Source organism: Delphinus delphis, chromosome 16, assembly GCF_949987515.2.
Source record: "Delphinus delphis chromosome 16, mDelDel1.2, whole genome shotgun sequence".
In the NCBI taxonomy this organism is placed as follows: Eukaryota; Metazoa; Chordata; class Mammalia; order Artiodactyla; family Delphinidae; genus Delphinus; species Delphinus delphis.
This window is the reverse complement of record NC_082698.1, coordinates 13,927,862-13,942,287: the sequence shown is the minus strand read 5'-3', so window position 1 is coordinate 13,942,287 and position 14,426 is coordinate 13,927,862. Positions and strand designations below refer to the sequence as shown.

The 14,426-nt window shown below is 50.4% G+C and overlaps 1 protein-coding gene across 1 annotated transcript in view; it reads right to left on the bottom strand.

Annotated features, from left to right (window-relative positions):
• The window catches only part of HSPA12A (heat shock protein family A (Hsp70) member 12A), a 68,300-nt gene extending 54,350 nt beyond the window's left edge, over positions 1-13,950 (bottom strand). Inside the window, exon 1 of the mRNA XM_060033544.1 lies at positions 13,770-13,950. Coding sequence (XP_059889527.1) covers positions 13,770-13,812 — 43 coding nt within the window. The 5' untranslated portion in view covers positions 13,813-13,950. The remainder of the gene's footprint in view (positions 1-13,769) is intronic.
• Between the last annotated feature and the right edge of the window lie 476 nt (positions 13,951-14,426).

Here is a 14,426-nt window from a genome sequence, read left to right as displayed (position 1 = left end):
TTTGCTGGCAGAAGGAGGTGGGAGGGGCCTCTATCTTGCGACTGAAATCCCTGACTACTTCTTAATGAGTCACAGGCTGCGCGGGGCCACCCCTCTGCCACGGTCATTGCATTTTCGCCTTCTGTTTGTGTTTGCAGCTCATTTCAACCTCACTGCTAGTATTTCAGTAACAAGTGACCCCACCCTCCCCCGCTCCCCCCGCACTAAGATTTTTGAGGGGCAGTGTTAACAGGACCCCAGCTGTATTCTTCAGCATGCTTTATTCTATCTTAAGGCCTTGCTCTACAGGAATACATGTCCATTTCATAATACATATAACTACATAACTATAGATATATTGCAGTATATATACTATATATTATATATATAATATAGCTCACTGAGGAAGTCTGTTTTTTCCATAGAACTATTCATTCAACATACAAGGTTTAGATCAAAAAATAAGTAGGACAAAGTGAATTCTGACATTCCTACTGCGCCCTGATAAACCCCATCCCGTGGGTTCATCTTCCTTCCTGAGAACCTCAGGCTCTGCCCCCGGCATGTAGCACTTGGGGATCTCACTGGTGAATGTGCAGGAAAGGCCCAAGGAATGCAGCGTTGGGGAAAAATCAATGCCCACAACTAGCCAAGTCCTTGTGGGTTCATGTCTGAATGAACCATACGAACTCCAAGGGAAGACCTATGAGAAGCTTCCACAGTCTCTGTCTCTCTCTTCCTCTGTCTGTCTCTTTCCTTCCCTTTCCTCCCCTCTGTTGCTTCCTCTCCCTATCGCTCCATACCTGCATGCACACACGTACTCACGTGTGCACACGTACACACACGCGCGCACACATACACTCCCAGCAGCCTGTCCTGAGACGGGTCTGGAAGGACCCAGTGAGCCCAACAGAATCAGGTCTTCGCTGGGTCTTTGGCACCACTGCTCACCACTCCCCTTCGGACTAGACAATCCCCTTTCTTCCAAGTCCCCTCCAGGGCCCAAGCTGGGCGCTGCCACCCCAATGTCCCTATCCTCAGCCTCCCCCATCCTCAGTATCGCAACCCAGACAAGCAGTCTTCGCTTGCCTTGAGGGACAGCAGGACCCTACTCGGCCACTAGGTCACCGTGTGTTCTTCAGGTGACTGCCACATTCTAGGATTCTGTTTCTTTATCAGGAAAATGAAGAGGTTGGCTCATAGGTGCTGAAAGCCCCATTGGACCTTCCAGCTTTAACCATTTCTCACTCTGATCATCAAAGTCACACCAAGTGCTGATGGCTGATAAAGACTCAGATCTGCACAGCAACTCTGCCCCCAGATCTCCACCAATTCTGGTTCCATGATGCCTCAATGTACCAAGCAATAAAATCCCCTCTATGTGGGCCCAATAAAGTGTCATAAAGTTTTTATTTTGCCAAGGACAGACATTAAAACTGTCTTATTAAACCTATTATCTGCTATTTTATTCAATTCATAAAAGAACGGAAAATAGGACTGCACTAGTTATCTACTGCTATTAAGAAAAAAACTGGGCTTCCCTGGTGGCGCAGCGGTTGAGGGTCCGCCTGCCGATGCAGAGGACACGGGTTCGTGCCCCGGTCCGGGAAGATCCCACATGCCGCAGAGCGGCTGGGCCCATGAGCCATGGCTGCTGAGCCTGCGCGTCTGGAGCCTGTGCTCCGCAACGGGAGAGGCCACAACAGTGAGAGGCCCGCGTACCGCAAAAAAAAAAAAAAAGAAAGAAAAAAACTGTCTCCTACAGGTAGTTATGGTGCTAGTAACCCGAATAAGTCATTTGCAGGAGATGGTTCCTAGGTGAGGGCTGTACATACAGGTATTTCCCTGAAAATCTTCACATTCAGCAAAATCCTATTAAAAATAACAGGATTCATGGGGAAAATAGGGTTGTTGCGTATCAGTCAACACCTACAGAACCCTGCACCTGAGCCTTTCCAAAACCAGTAATGGCTTGAGTGATATCCTGGTCCAGCGGCTACCGGGCCCTGGACCCAAGACCACACCATGAATAAGTCACTGGCTCCTGTTCCTCCTTTGAGATGAAGGACCTCAGGGGCACTCACTTCCTACAGAGACCGATCTCATCAAAATGAAAAGCCCCATCCGGAATGTCACCTGCATCACTGCTTTCTTACCGGGGCAACGCCTTCCAGCTCCTTCAGCTGCCCTCTGAGCTTTCCCATACAGCTTAAGGGGATGGAAAGATAAAACATGGCCACAACTGGCACTAAAGGAAGGTGAATCTACCCATTTCCCGTTTTCTTCTTAATTCTTATTGATCTTTAATCATGAGAAAGCCCATCCTGATCTACCAAAACATAAGCACACAGGGAATATTTGCCACTGAGCCAACACAGCTTCCACGTACACCCACATCGGTCCCCCATTCGTCAATCATGGAAACGCATGTTGTAACAAACAAACAAATAATTTCAGGTGTAAGATAATGGGAAGTGGCTTTGAAGAAAATTCAACTGTGAGTAACATCTCACAGTTTACAAAGGGCTGATTTCTGGACAACTGGCGTGCACTCACAGAACGTCTTAAAAAGTAAGAAAATCCAGCCTACAAGTTGTTTGAAAACATACGACAAGTTTTTAAGGTTTGTACTTGTATCATGTGAGTCAAGCTGACTCAGATTAAAAATAGCCCCGAATTTTTTGCAGCACCTCCCATAAAGAGGTGGAGTCTATTGCTCCACCCCTTGCCTCTGGCCGGCCTGGTGAATTGCTTCGAGGACGAGAATGACTTCTCAGGAAGGTCTCAAGGCCTTGCAGCCTCCCGCCTCCTCCTCTTGCTGCCCTGAGACCACCACGTGCAGGAGCCCGAGCTAGCCTCCTTGAGGATGAAAGACCACATGGAGAAAGAACCCAGCTGCCAGCCAGCACCAACCCCCAGGCCCATGAGTGAGGCTATCTGGGCTCTCCAGCCCAGCTGAGTCATCAGACGGCTGCAGTCACATTAGTGACCCCAGGCAAAGTCAGTGAAAGACCTACCCAGTAGAGACCTGCCAATAGGATGAGGAGCAAATACAATGGCTATTGTTTTAAACCATTAAATCCTGGGATAGTTTCTCACATAGCAGAAGCAGATACAATGTGATATTTTGTAGACAGTTCACTAATTCTTTATTAATTTAATAGTTTCCCCCACTTGGGAGCCAATAAACCTTTGATTCAGGTCTCAATGATTCCATAGGCCCCTCAGAAGGATCTAATCCAGCCCCAAAAGTGGCAGTGTCTCCAAAGACCCTACCAGGATTGACTAAAAGCCAAGGGCTGACCAACAGCCCAAACTCTAGGAAGGCATCATGCAGCAGGTTCGAGAGGAACCCGACAGATGTAAAACACAGAGGAGAACAGTTCCCAACAGTCACACTGCTCCTGGGGGAGGCGGAAGACTCTGTAACCAACGCACCTGAATCTTCCTGACTGTGGTAGGCTGAAAAACGCGCCGCCCACCCCAAATGTGCCTGTGTTCTAACCCCTGGAACCCATGAGTATATGAAAAAAGGATTTTGCAGATGTGATTGAATTAAGGATCTTGAAAGAGGGAGATTATCCTGGATTATCCGGGTGGGCCTAATAAGAGATCCTTATACAAGGGTCCTTAAAAGAGGAGGTAGGAGGGGCAGAGTCAGGGGAAGATGTGACAATGGAAGCAGAGATTGGAGTGATGCACTTTGAAGACGGAAGAAGGGGCCGAGAGCCAAGGAATGCAGGTGACCTCTAGAGGCTGGAGAATGCGAGGAGGCGGGTTCTCGCCTAGAGCCTCCAGAAGGAACACAGCTCTGCCAGCACCTTGACTTTACACCGATGAGACCCAGTTTGGAATTACTTCCAACCTCCAAACTGTAAGATAATACAGTTGTGTTGTTTTATGCCACTGAGTTTGCGATCATTTTTACAACAGCAGTAGGAAACTAATACACTGGAGAATTCCTCCTGACTACAAGAACGTTAACTTGGAACTTTTATCCGTATAACAAAAACAGCTAATAATAACAGCCAACGTTAATTTAGTGTCTACTTTGTGGCTCTGTTCTAAGTGCTTTTCTTGTACAAACTCATTTAATCCTCACAAAAACCATATGAAGAAGACTATTACAATCCGTATTTTACAGATGAGAAAACTGAGTCTTTAAGAGGTTAAGTAACTCGCTAGGGCCACAGAACAGGTAAACGACACAGCCCACAGCTGAGCCCAGGCAGTCTGACTCCAGACCCCACATTTAACCATTACATCTCCCAAATCAAACCAACAATGATAATAATCAATTACAGCCATTTACTGAGCCCCGTCTAGGTACCAGGCTCATGCCCAGCCCTGGACATACTGTCTCTCACTTAATAGTCACAACACCCCAGTGAAGCAGGATTATTTTTCATCCTTATTTACAGCAGAAGAAACTGAGGCACAGCAATGTTACACCCAGATGTTAAACACATCTGAACCTAGAAGCATCAGAAGCAAAAGCTCGAGTTTAACCACACACCCTCCTGCCTCCTTCATCCCACTTGAGGCCCAGATGGCTGAGAAGAGGACAGAGATAAGTAGCACGACCACATAATTTATCTTCCAAATTGAGATACTGAGAAAGTGAACGGAGTCACTATTAATGCTTTCACTGGGGCAAGAGGCATAGAGCAGAACTGTCCCGGCAAACCCAGACACATGGCCACCCTAAAGATAAGTGGACTAAAATCAAGGTGCATACTCTGCAGGTCACGGTTCCCCAGAAGGGGCGCTGTGGAGCAGCTGTTGGCCCCTCCTGACATCTACAGCTGCCAGGTCACCGTCAAGGCTGGAAAAGGAGGGTGGTCCTGGCAGAGCTCAGAGCAGAATCTGCAAAGCTCCAGATCTGGGGTGTTATCACGGCGGGCCAAGTCTTTCCGATGGTGGACTGGAAGTCCACTGAGGGCAGAGGTTGGGCAGCCCTGGATAGAGCCCAGGTATGCAAAGAGACCTTGAACCCCACTGGTGCCCAAGTCAGAAATCCATCGTGGAGCTCAGAGGCTCGGCAAAGGGCTAAGTGAGAGCCAAGCAGGGTCAGCATCCTGAGACACCAGCTCTCCTCTAAAGACCTGGGTCTGAACAAGACAAGGTTGCCCACTCTCACCACTATTATTCAACATAGTTTTGGAAGTTTTAGCCACAGCAATCAGAGAAGAAAAAGAAATAAGAGGAATCCAAATCAGAAAAGAAGAAGTAAAACTGTCACTGTTTGCAGATGACATGATACTATATAGAGAGAATCCTAAAGATGCTACCAGAAAACTACTAGAGCTAATCAATGAATTTGGTAAAGTAGCAGGATACAAAATCAATGCACAGAAATCTCTTGCATTCCTATACACTAATGATGAAAAATCTGAAAGAGAAATTAAGGAAACACTCCCATCTACCACTGCAACAAAAAGAATAAAATACCTAGGAATAAACCTACCTAAGGAGACAAAGACCTGTATGCAGAAAACTGTAAGACACTGATGAAAGAAATTAAAGATGATACAAACAGATGGAGAGATATACCATGTTCTTGGATTGAAAGAATCAACAATGTGAAAATGACTGTACTACCCAAAGCAATCTACAGATTCAATGCAATCCCTATCAAACTACCAATGGCATTTTTCACAGAACTACAACAAAAAATTTCACAATTTGTATGGACACACAAAAGACCCCGAATAGCCAAAGCAATCTTGAGAAAGAAAAACGGAGCTGGAGGAATCAGGCTCCCGGACTTCAGACTATACTACAAAGCTACAGTAATCAAGACAGTATGGTAGTGGCACAAAAACAGAACTATAGATCAATGGAACAGGATAGAAAGCCCAGAGATAAATTCACACACATATGGTCACCTTATCTTTGATGAAGGAGGCAAGAATATACAATGAAGACAGCCTCTTCAATAAGTGGTGCTGGGAAAACTGGACAGCTACATGTAAAAGAATGAAATTAGAACACTTCCTAACACCATACACAAAAATAAACTCAAAATGGATTAAAGACCTAAATGTAAGGCCAGACACTATAAAACTCTTAGAGGAAAACACAGGCAGAACACTCTATGACATAAATCACAGCAAGATCCTTTTTGACCCACCTCCTAGAGAAATGGAAAGAAAAACAAAAATAAACAAATAGAACCTAATGAAACTTAAAAGCTTTTGCACAGCAAAGGAAAGCATAAAGAAGACAAAAAGACAACCCTCAGAATGGGAGAAAATATTTGCAAATGAAGCAACTGACAGAGGATTAATCTCCAAAATATACAAGCAGCTCATGCAGCTCAATATCAAAAAACAAACAACCCAATCCAAAAATGGGCAGAAGAGACCTAAATAGACATTTCTCCAAAGAAGATATACAGATTGCCAACAAACACATGAAAGGATGCTCAACATCACTAATCATTAGAGAAATGCAAATCAAAACTACCATGACGTATCACCTCGCACCAGTCAGAATGGTCATCATCAAAAAATCTACAAACAATAAATCCTGGAGAGGGTTTGGAGAAAAGGGAACCCTCCTGCACTGTTGGTGGGAATGTAAATTGGTACAGCCACTATGGAGAACAGTATGGAGGTTCCTTAAAAAACTAGAAATAGAACTACCATATGACCCAGCAAGCCCACTACTGGCCATATACCCTGAGAAAACCATAATTCAAAAAGAGTCATGTACCACAATGTTCATGGCAGCTCTATTTACAATAGCTAGGACATGGAAGCAACCTAAGTGTCCGTCAACAGATGAATGGATAAAGAAGATGTGGCATATATATACAATGGAATATTACTCAGCCATAAAAAGAAATGAAATTGAGTTATTTGTAGTGAGGTGGATGGACCTAGAGACTGTCATACAGAGTGAAGTAAGTCAGAAAGAGAAAAACAAATACCGTATGCTAACACATATATATGGAATGTAAAAAAAAAATGGTTCTGAAGAACCTAAGGGCAGGACAGGAATAAAGATGCAGACATACAGAGTGGACTTGAGGACACAGGGAGGGGGAAGGGTAAGCTGGGACGAAGTGAGAGAGTGGCATGGACATATACACACTACCAAATGTAAACTAGATAGCTAGTGGGAAGCAGCTGCATAGCACAGGGAGATCCGCTCGGTGCTTTGTGTCCACCTAGAGGGGTGGGATAGGGAGGGTGGGAGGGAGAAGCAAGAGGGAAGAGATATGGGGATATATGTTTACGTATAGCTGATTCACTTTGTTATACAGCAGAAACTAACACACCATCGTAAAGCAATTATACTCCAATAAAGATGTTAAATAATTAATTAAATAAAGACCTGGGCCTGCTGGACAAGAACCCGGGCACCTGAGGCTCAGGTTGTGTCTGCCCCTTCCCAGCAGTGGGATCTCGTCCAGCCCTTCTTTCCTCTGAGCCTCCTGGACGAAATGCAGCCTCTGAAAACTGCCCTATCTCCATCCACAGGATTCATAATAATAAACAATAATAGTGGACAACAGCAAGTACTCACCATGAGCCAGGAAGTGTACTCAGCACTTAGCAGGGGTTATGGGAGTAAATAAAATCCACTCTGGGATGGGTGCATAGGCTATTCCCACTTTACAGATGAGGAAACTGAGGTGGGGGGGGAGTAAGTAAATTGCCCAGAATCCCATTGCTGATAAGTAGTGAAGCTAGGATTGGAATCCAAGCTGAGTGCCCCTGTAAAATCCTATTGGAACATTCTCTCTTCCCCACCTGGCCAACCCAGAGCGGCGCACTCTAGTTAGTGCAGGGATCCCCAGAGGGAGGGTCCCATTCCCCTGGTGGACCAGGGACCAGGCAGTCACGTTTCACACTAATTCTCGACCAATTATAAGACTCATTGATAGGCTTTGCAAATATATCCCCAGGCCCCATTTCCCTGATGGGCCTAATTCCAGAAAATCTGGGAATGAGAATTTTAATGACCTCCCCCCAGGTGATTCCTAAAGCTTTTCCCTTCCTGTTCAAGACCCTCTTGAGCCTGATTCCGTGAAAGAGTCTGCTGCTCCCATGTCCTTGACCTCCTCTAAAACGCTCTAGTCTCCCTCTGGACCCAGAGCGCAGCCTCAGCAGAAAACCTTCTGCAGGCAGCAGGATCTGTCTAAAGTACTAACTTCATGTGGGTTCCATGCATTTGGGCTATGGTTACCTTCTGTTTGTGGAAATGATACAGGTTTTCTATTTATGGAAGTGATATAAATAAGACTCTTAAAATAAGTGCATTAAAGAAAAACAGTAGGTCAATTTTTTAAATAATACATTATAGTTTGGGTGGTCGGTACAAAAAAGGGGAACCTCAAGTAGCTAAAGACAGACGGAGAAGCAGTTCCCTGAGGATAAGAGGTGCCTGAGGAGGCTTTCCTGACAGCCCTGAGCTCTGTTCTAGCACCAGCCCCAAGAGCTAGGTCACCCGGGGGGATGCATTTAATTCCACTCAGCCTCAGTTTCCCCCTGTGTAAAATCAGCCACTTCGTGGAGTACTTGTGAAGATTTAATGAGATGAGACAGGTGAAGTATTTAACACAGGGCTGCTGCTTAAGACTCCCCGGTGACTCAGACAGTCCAGCACCAGGGAGTGGACCGTGTCCGCTCCCTCCCCTCCACTCCCACGTGCTAAGGTCCCAAGTCTGAAATGCAGACATGTGAAAACTCAGTGATTCTCAAACTTGGCCACTCTCCCAAAGAGGTCCTGATATAATAGTTCTGGGATGAGGCCTGGGCACCAGGAATTTTAAAACACTCTCCAAATGCTTCTAACAGGCAGCCAGGATTAAGAACCACTGTGGTAACTAACCCCAGGGAATGTCCAGTGGCCAAAAAGTGTGGCTCCTAGGGCTTCCCTGGTGGCGCAGTGGTTGAGAGTCCGCCTGCCGATGCAGGGGACACGGGTTTGTGCCCCGGTCCGGGAAGATCCCACATGCCGCGGAGCGGCTGGGCCCGTGAGCCATGGCCGCTGAGCCTGCGCGTCCAGAGCCTGTGCTCCGCAGCAGGAGAGGCCACAACAGTGAGAGGCCCGCGTACCGCAAAAAAACAAAAACAACAACAAAAAAAGTGTGGCTGCTGACACCACCCACTCCAGGACCATTTCTGGATGACAGCTGCCCTCATTCTTGCTTCCCACCAGTGGACTCTGCAAAGATGGGGAAAGGTGTTCAAAAGCATTCAAAACAGTTTCCTGCCCATCCGTTATCTTCACTGTTCCCACAACAGACCCAGCAGGCATCATGCACCCCTTTCACAGACCAGGCAAGGAAACCTTAGGTGGAGCTGACCCGCAGTCTTTGGGCTCCAAAGCCACTTTGCTCCTCCAGCCCTCCGCACCTCTAGTGCACATCTGGACCAAGAGCAGGACTGGGAGTCATTTGCAATAAACATAACACAGCAGGGATTTGCAGAGCCCGCTGCGGGGGGGCCCGGGTGGGAGGCGATCGCTCCCTGCCACATGCTGCTTATTCATTAAACCGCTGGTTCCTCCCTGCCATTCTAATTATGCGCAGCGATAATAAAGAAGCTTTCTCTCTCACCAAAGAGGCTTATTTATGCGAAGAGAGCACTTCACCCCCACAAGATTGAGTCGTCACTCAAAGCCTTGTTGGAATCAAAGTCGCATCTCTTCAGCGATTGACTGAACCCCACCCACCTCCCCCTCCAGCTTCCGCCCACCCCTGAGCATCAGCGTTTCTAGAAGCGCCACTTCCCTGTGGAGTGGGCAGGATGTGGATGCCATTCCCCACTGCTGTACTCCCTCACAGTTTGCTGACTGAGATTCACTCAACACACAGTAGGACAATTATTGAGCACCTACTATGTGCCTCCCTAAAAGTATGGAAATGCAAGACACAGTCCCTGCCCCTGCTGGGAGAAGAGTGAGTGAGAGAAAGAGCACAATCTTTTAAGCTCCATGACCAATTCATACCCCATCTCCAGCATTCATTGGCTGGGTGAAGAGATTCATTGGCTGGGAAAAGTTACAAAATTTCTCAAAGGCCTCAACTGCCGCATCAGCAAAATGGGGTAATAATAACACCAACCTCATGGGGCTGTTGGGGGAGTCAGTGGGATATTCCCATAGGAAACTGGAATGAACGCTAGTTGGGATTAGCCATGGTTAGCACCAAAGGCTTTGCCCCACACAGGCAGGATCTCATCCAGATGGAGGAGTCCAGGAAGGCTTCCTGAGAAGTGATACCTGAGCTGAGTTTTGAAGGATGAGCAGGAGTTTGCTAGAGAAAGTGAGGATGTTCCAGACAGGGGGAACTGCATGAGGGCCACAGAAGATGACAGGGCTCTGGGAAACGAAGGAGATGGAAAACGCAGGAGACACGCACAGGGGTGCATCACGGTGACAGGGGACAGAGCTGCAAGGCAGGTGTGGACATGCAAGTGGATCCCATGGCCACCGCCCTAACTAGCGATACCCAGAGCATCACTTCGACTTTTTCCTGGCTCCTTTGGGAGTCACAACCAGTACCCTTCCACGCCCATCCGGAGTTCAGTGGCCACAGGAAAGTGGGGCAGCCACGCTCTATTAGTCATGCACTCATTCATGCAGATGCTCAGCACAACTCCCGGAGGGCCCAGCACATGCTGCGAGACCACCTCCTAACCCTCACTCAGCCCGTTTCCAGATGTGCCACGCTGGCCTGGCAGCTTTCTCCTCAGTGAAATAGGGGTGAAAGTGCCCCTTCCTAGAGTCATTCATCCAATAACAAATGTGACCAGGGCTAAGTGAGATAATTCAGTATTCTCAGATTTCAATACAAACTAAGTCCTCAATAAACGTCACAATTTAAAATGTTTATTTTTTATTACAATTATCTGCCAGGATGGTAAGAATCCCATCTCCAAAGCCCAAAGCACTGCTTCTGGAGGTACCCCCAACCCAGGCAAAACCCCTGCCTGCTGTGCCTCTCCTTACCCTCCCCCAACCCTGGAGCAAATGACCTGGTTTCCACTGCCCACACCTAGCCCTGACTCAGTCACCACAGGAGCTAGTCCAGCCTGAACCACGCCAGCCCCCCAGTTGACCTCATCCTTCTAGGGCTCCACATGTCAACCAACTCAGGCGTTGGTGGGAGCAAGCCTGAGGGTCATCTCAGCCTTTTTGGTCCAAAGCTCCAGGGGTTAAAGGGTGGACCTTCTGATTTTATAAAGTAACTAATTTAAATGTTCTATTAACGAAATTTGCAAACACATACAAAGCAAATGGAATAGTAATGAACCGTCAGGTACCCGCCACCCAGCTTCAGTGACCACCAACCTGCCATTCTTGTTTCACAGGCACGTCCCCCACTTGATTTACTGGGAAAAGTTTTATAGCTTTGTGGCCATCCCTTCTAGCACACCCCACCACCCGGGGTTCCCACTGCTCACAAGTCCCATCACATTTTGATGCCTCTGGCACCGAGAGAATCCTTGAAATAATCCCCTGAAGAACAATCATTTTTATGTCCCTAACAGAATGGTAATCACTGGCCCACGGGGCTGTGCAGGATGGTGGTGAAGGGCTGGAGCCCTGGAATCAGGACAGCCTGCTCTGTGTCCCAAGTCCATGTGCCTAGGTCCAAATCAATACTCACTAGATATGTGACCTTGGATAGGTCATTCAACCTATGTTTAGATTTCCTACCCAGTAAAGGGGCAATGCTGGTACCAGGTTTCTTGTGTGGCTTTAAAAAATAAAATAATGCATGTTCATTGCCCAGCACAGAATATGCAATGAGGAAACCTTAGAAATAGATGTGTTAGGTGGTGGGTGAGCAGGCTCGGCTCCTATGAGATACTATTAATATCTCTCATTTTATAGATGAAGGGATGGAGGCCAGAGAGAAGCAGTGAGCTGCCAGGGACAGCCTGCTCTGTGTCCCAAGTCCATGTGCCTGGAATTGTCACAGCATGCCTGGAACCACAGATCACTGGAAGTGAAGAAACACTCTAGAATAGATGCAGGCAGCAGTGGCAGGTAGCCCAGCACACCCCGCATGTCTCCCCATTCTGGATGGGGAGCTCTCTCAGCCTGAGAAGAGACAACTACACAGTGCCCCTGTGAGTGTGTGCAGGGTAGGGGTGCTGAATTCCATTTTTCTAGACAAAGCGGGGGAGGAGGCTGGTACACATCGTTGCTCACTCTTCTGATTTGACAAATCCTATGGCCAACCTTGCACTGGATATAGCCACCCACTGTTCTAACATAAGAGGCAAGAAACTGCTTCACTAACTTAAGCTTTAGCAATCCTTAGCAGTTCTGATGTCCCTCCCTATCATCCTACTTTTTTTTTTTTTCCAATTTAAAGGGTGGGGAAAAGATAAATCAATCCAGTTGCTGAGTGATGTTCAGACAAAGACAGCCTCCAGCCCACTGCCCGTGTTTGCCAGCTGAGGAAGGGCAGGAGAGGGGGGCAGATTCGAGATGCTGTATTTAGGCCCCGCCTGGACTCTCCACGTCCCTTCCAGGAATGAGCCTTGTCAGGATCTCCCCCTCCCCCCAGCACTCCCCCACCACTGCAGTGCTGTGTCGGGAGGCACCTCCCAGATCCGCAGGAACAATGGGCTGGGGAGGGGGCAGGTGCGACTCCGAGCTCATCAGAGGGCGAGGGGACGCGGCCACAGACAGCAAGACTGTGAGTACACTTCTCGTGGTGGTTGTGCTGCCACCTGCATCAGTTTCCCCATCTCCAGTGGGGTCCCCGCACAGCCGAGCGCTCCTTTCCTGGACGAATTTCCCTTACGCCCTAGGCATTTAATTTCGTCCCCGCTAGGAGGCTTGCCTTGTCGCTCCGGAGGAAGCCCCCGGGCCACGCTCCCCTCCAGCAGCTGCTACTGCCAAGGCCCTGCAGGTCAGGGACGCGCGGCATCCTTCGTGCGCCCAACTTTCCCCACTTGGGACCCACAATCCTGGCCAGCCTGTCCCCTCTGCTGGCGAAAGCCATGATTTATAGCCCTGGGATCCAAGAGCTGCCCCTCCTCTTTCCCCCACTCCCAGGTCCAGTCTCGCTCCTTACCCTCCCTCCCCCCACTTTCTGAGCCTGAACCACGCTTCCCAAAGAAAGCGGCCCTGGCACATTTGCTAAATGCGAGCGTCTGCCCCCTGCACTGGGCGCCGTCTCCTCCCCCCAAGCCCGGGCAAGAAGGGATAGAGGAGCCCCCGCCGCTTCCCTCCTCCTCAGCCCAGAGAATCCCCGGGGGTGGGCGGGGATGTAGAGTGAGATGCAGTTCGGCCCGGAGCTACAGCCGCCACTCCGGGTGCATCTGTCCGGGTGAGAGAACAGGTCCAAATCTCTGACTCCCCCTGGTGCCCACCCCCGCCTCGCTGAGTCACGAAAATGAGCCGCTGGGGACACCGGGTCACCCCGAGGCCGGCCGTTTAAATGGCCAGCGTGGGCGTCCCCGCATAGCACGCAGGGGACGGACATGGGGGAGGGTCCTCACCCAGACGTGCATTGGGCCCCCGCCGCAGGCGACATCCCGCGGCGGGGACAGTGGGGTGTCCGGGCGGGGGCTGCGGTCCTCGCCGCAGTGTCCGCACCCCAGCTGGGAGCGGAGCACGTGACCAGCGGGCCACCCTTGGCCCCCTGGACTCCCGGCCCCGCCGCGGTGCTGACCCCGGCCCTGCCTGCTAGGGAAGGATGGAGTGGGGGCGCCTACTTTTCCGTGGCCCGCGAGGGGACTGCGGGGCGCCGAGCGCGCCTCATCCCTTCCTCCGCCCGCCCCGCCGCAGCCGCAGGACCCGCACGCTGCGCTCACCTCGGGGCCCAGTGTCGCTGCCGCCGACCTCCTTGTCCGCCATGGTAGCGCAGCCCCCGCCCGCGAGAGGAGCCTCCGGCGCAGCGCCCGTGGCCGTGCAGGTCCCTGTCCGTGTTCTCCGCGGGCGCTCGGGCCGGGTCTGAGCCGCCGGGTAGCAGGAGCACTGTTCTGACGCGGCCGCCGCCGCAGCTCGGGCTCCTCCCCGTGCTCCTCCAGGGCCCGCCCCGCGCCCCGCCCCGCCCAGCCGGCCCGCTTGGGAAGGAAGGCGCGGCGTCCGGCCCAGCCGGAGAGCCCCGGGTCCTCCCTCCCTGACCCGCCGCGCCTAGCCGGGCCCCTCCTCTCCAGGGCTCACCCCCGAGGCGGCCGCACCCCGGGTGGTGGCGCGGCCCGGGCCCGGGGGCTCCCTAGCCGGCCGGAAGCAGGCGCGCACAGGGCGCTCGGATGGGCGAGCGGCGGGGACTGGATTTCAGGCCCCCTCGGCCCCGCTACGCGCCAGACCTTTGGAACGGCCGGGGGCTGAAGCCCTACAGCAAGCACTGCACACGCACCCCACTCTCCAGAGGACGCCCGCTCCAGTTTATTTCTCTCCCCTAGGGTCCCAGAGGAGCGGTCAAGCACCCGCGCAAAGGCGGAACCCGGCGCGGCCAGCGCTCGGGC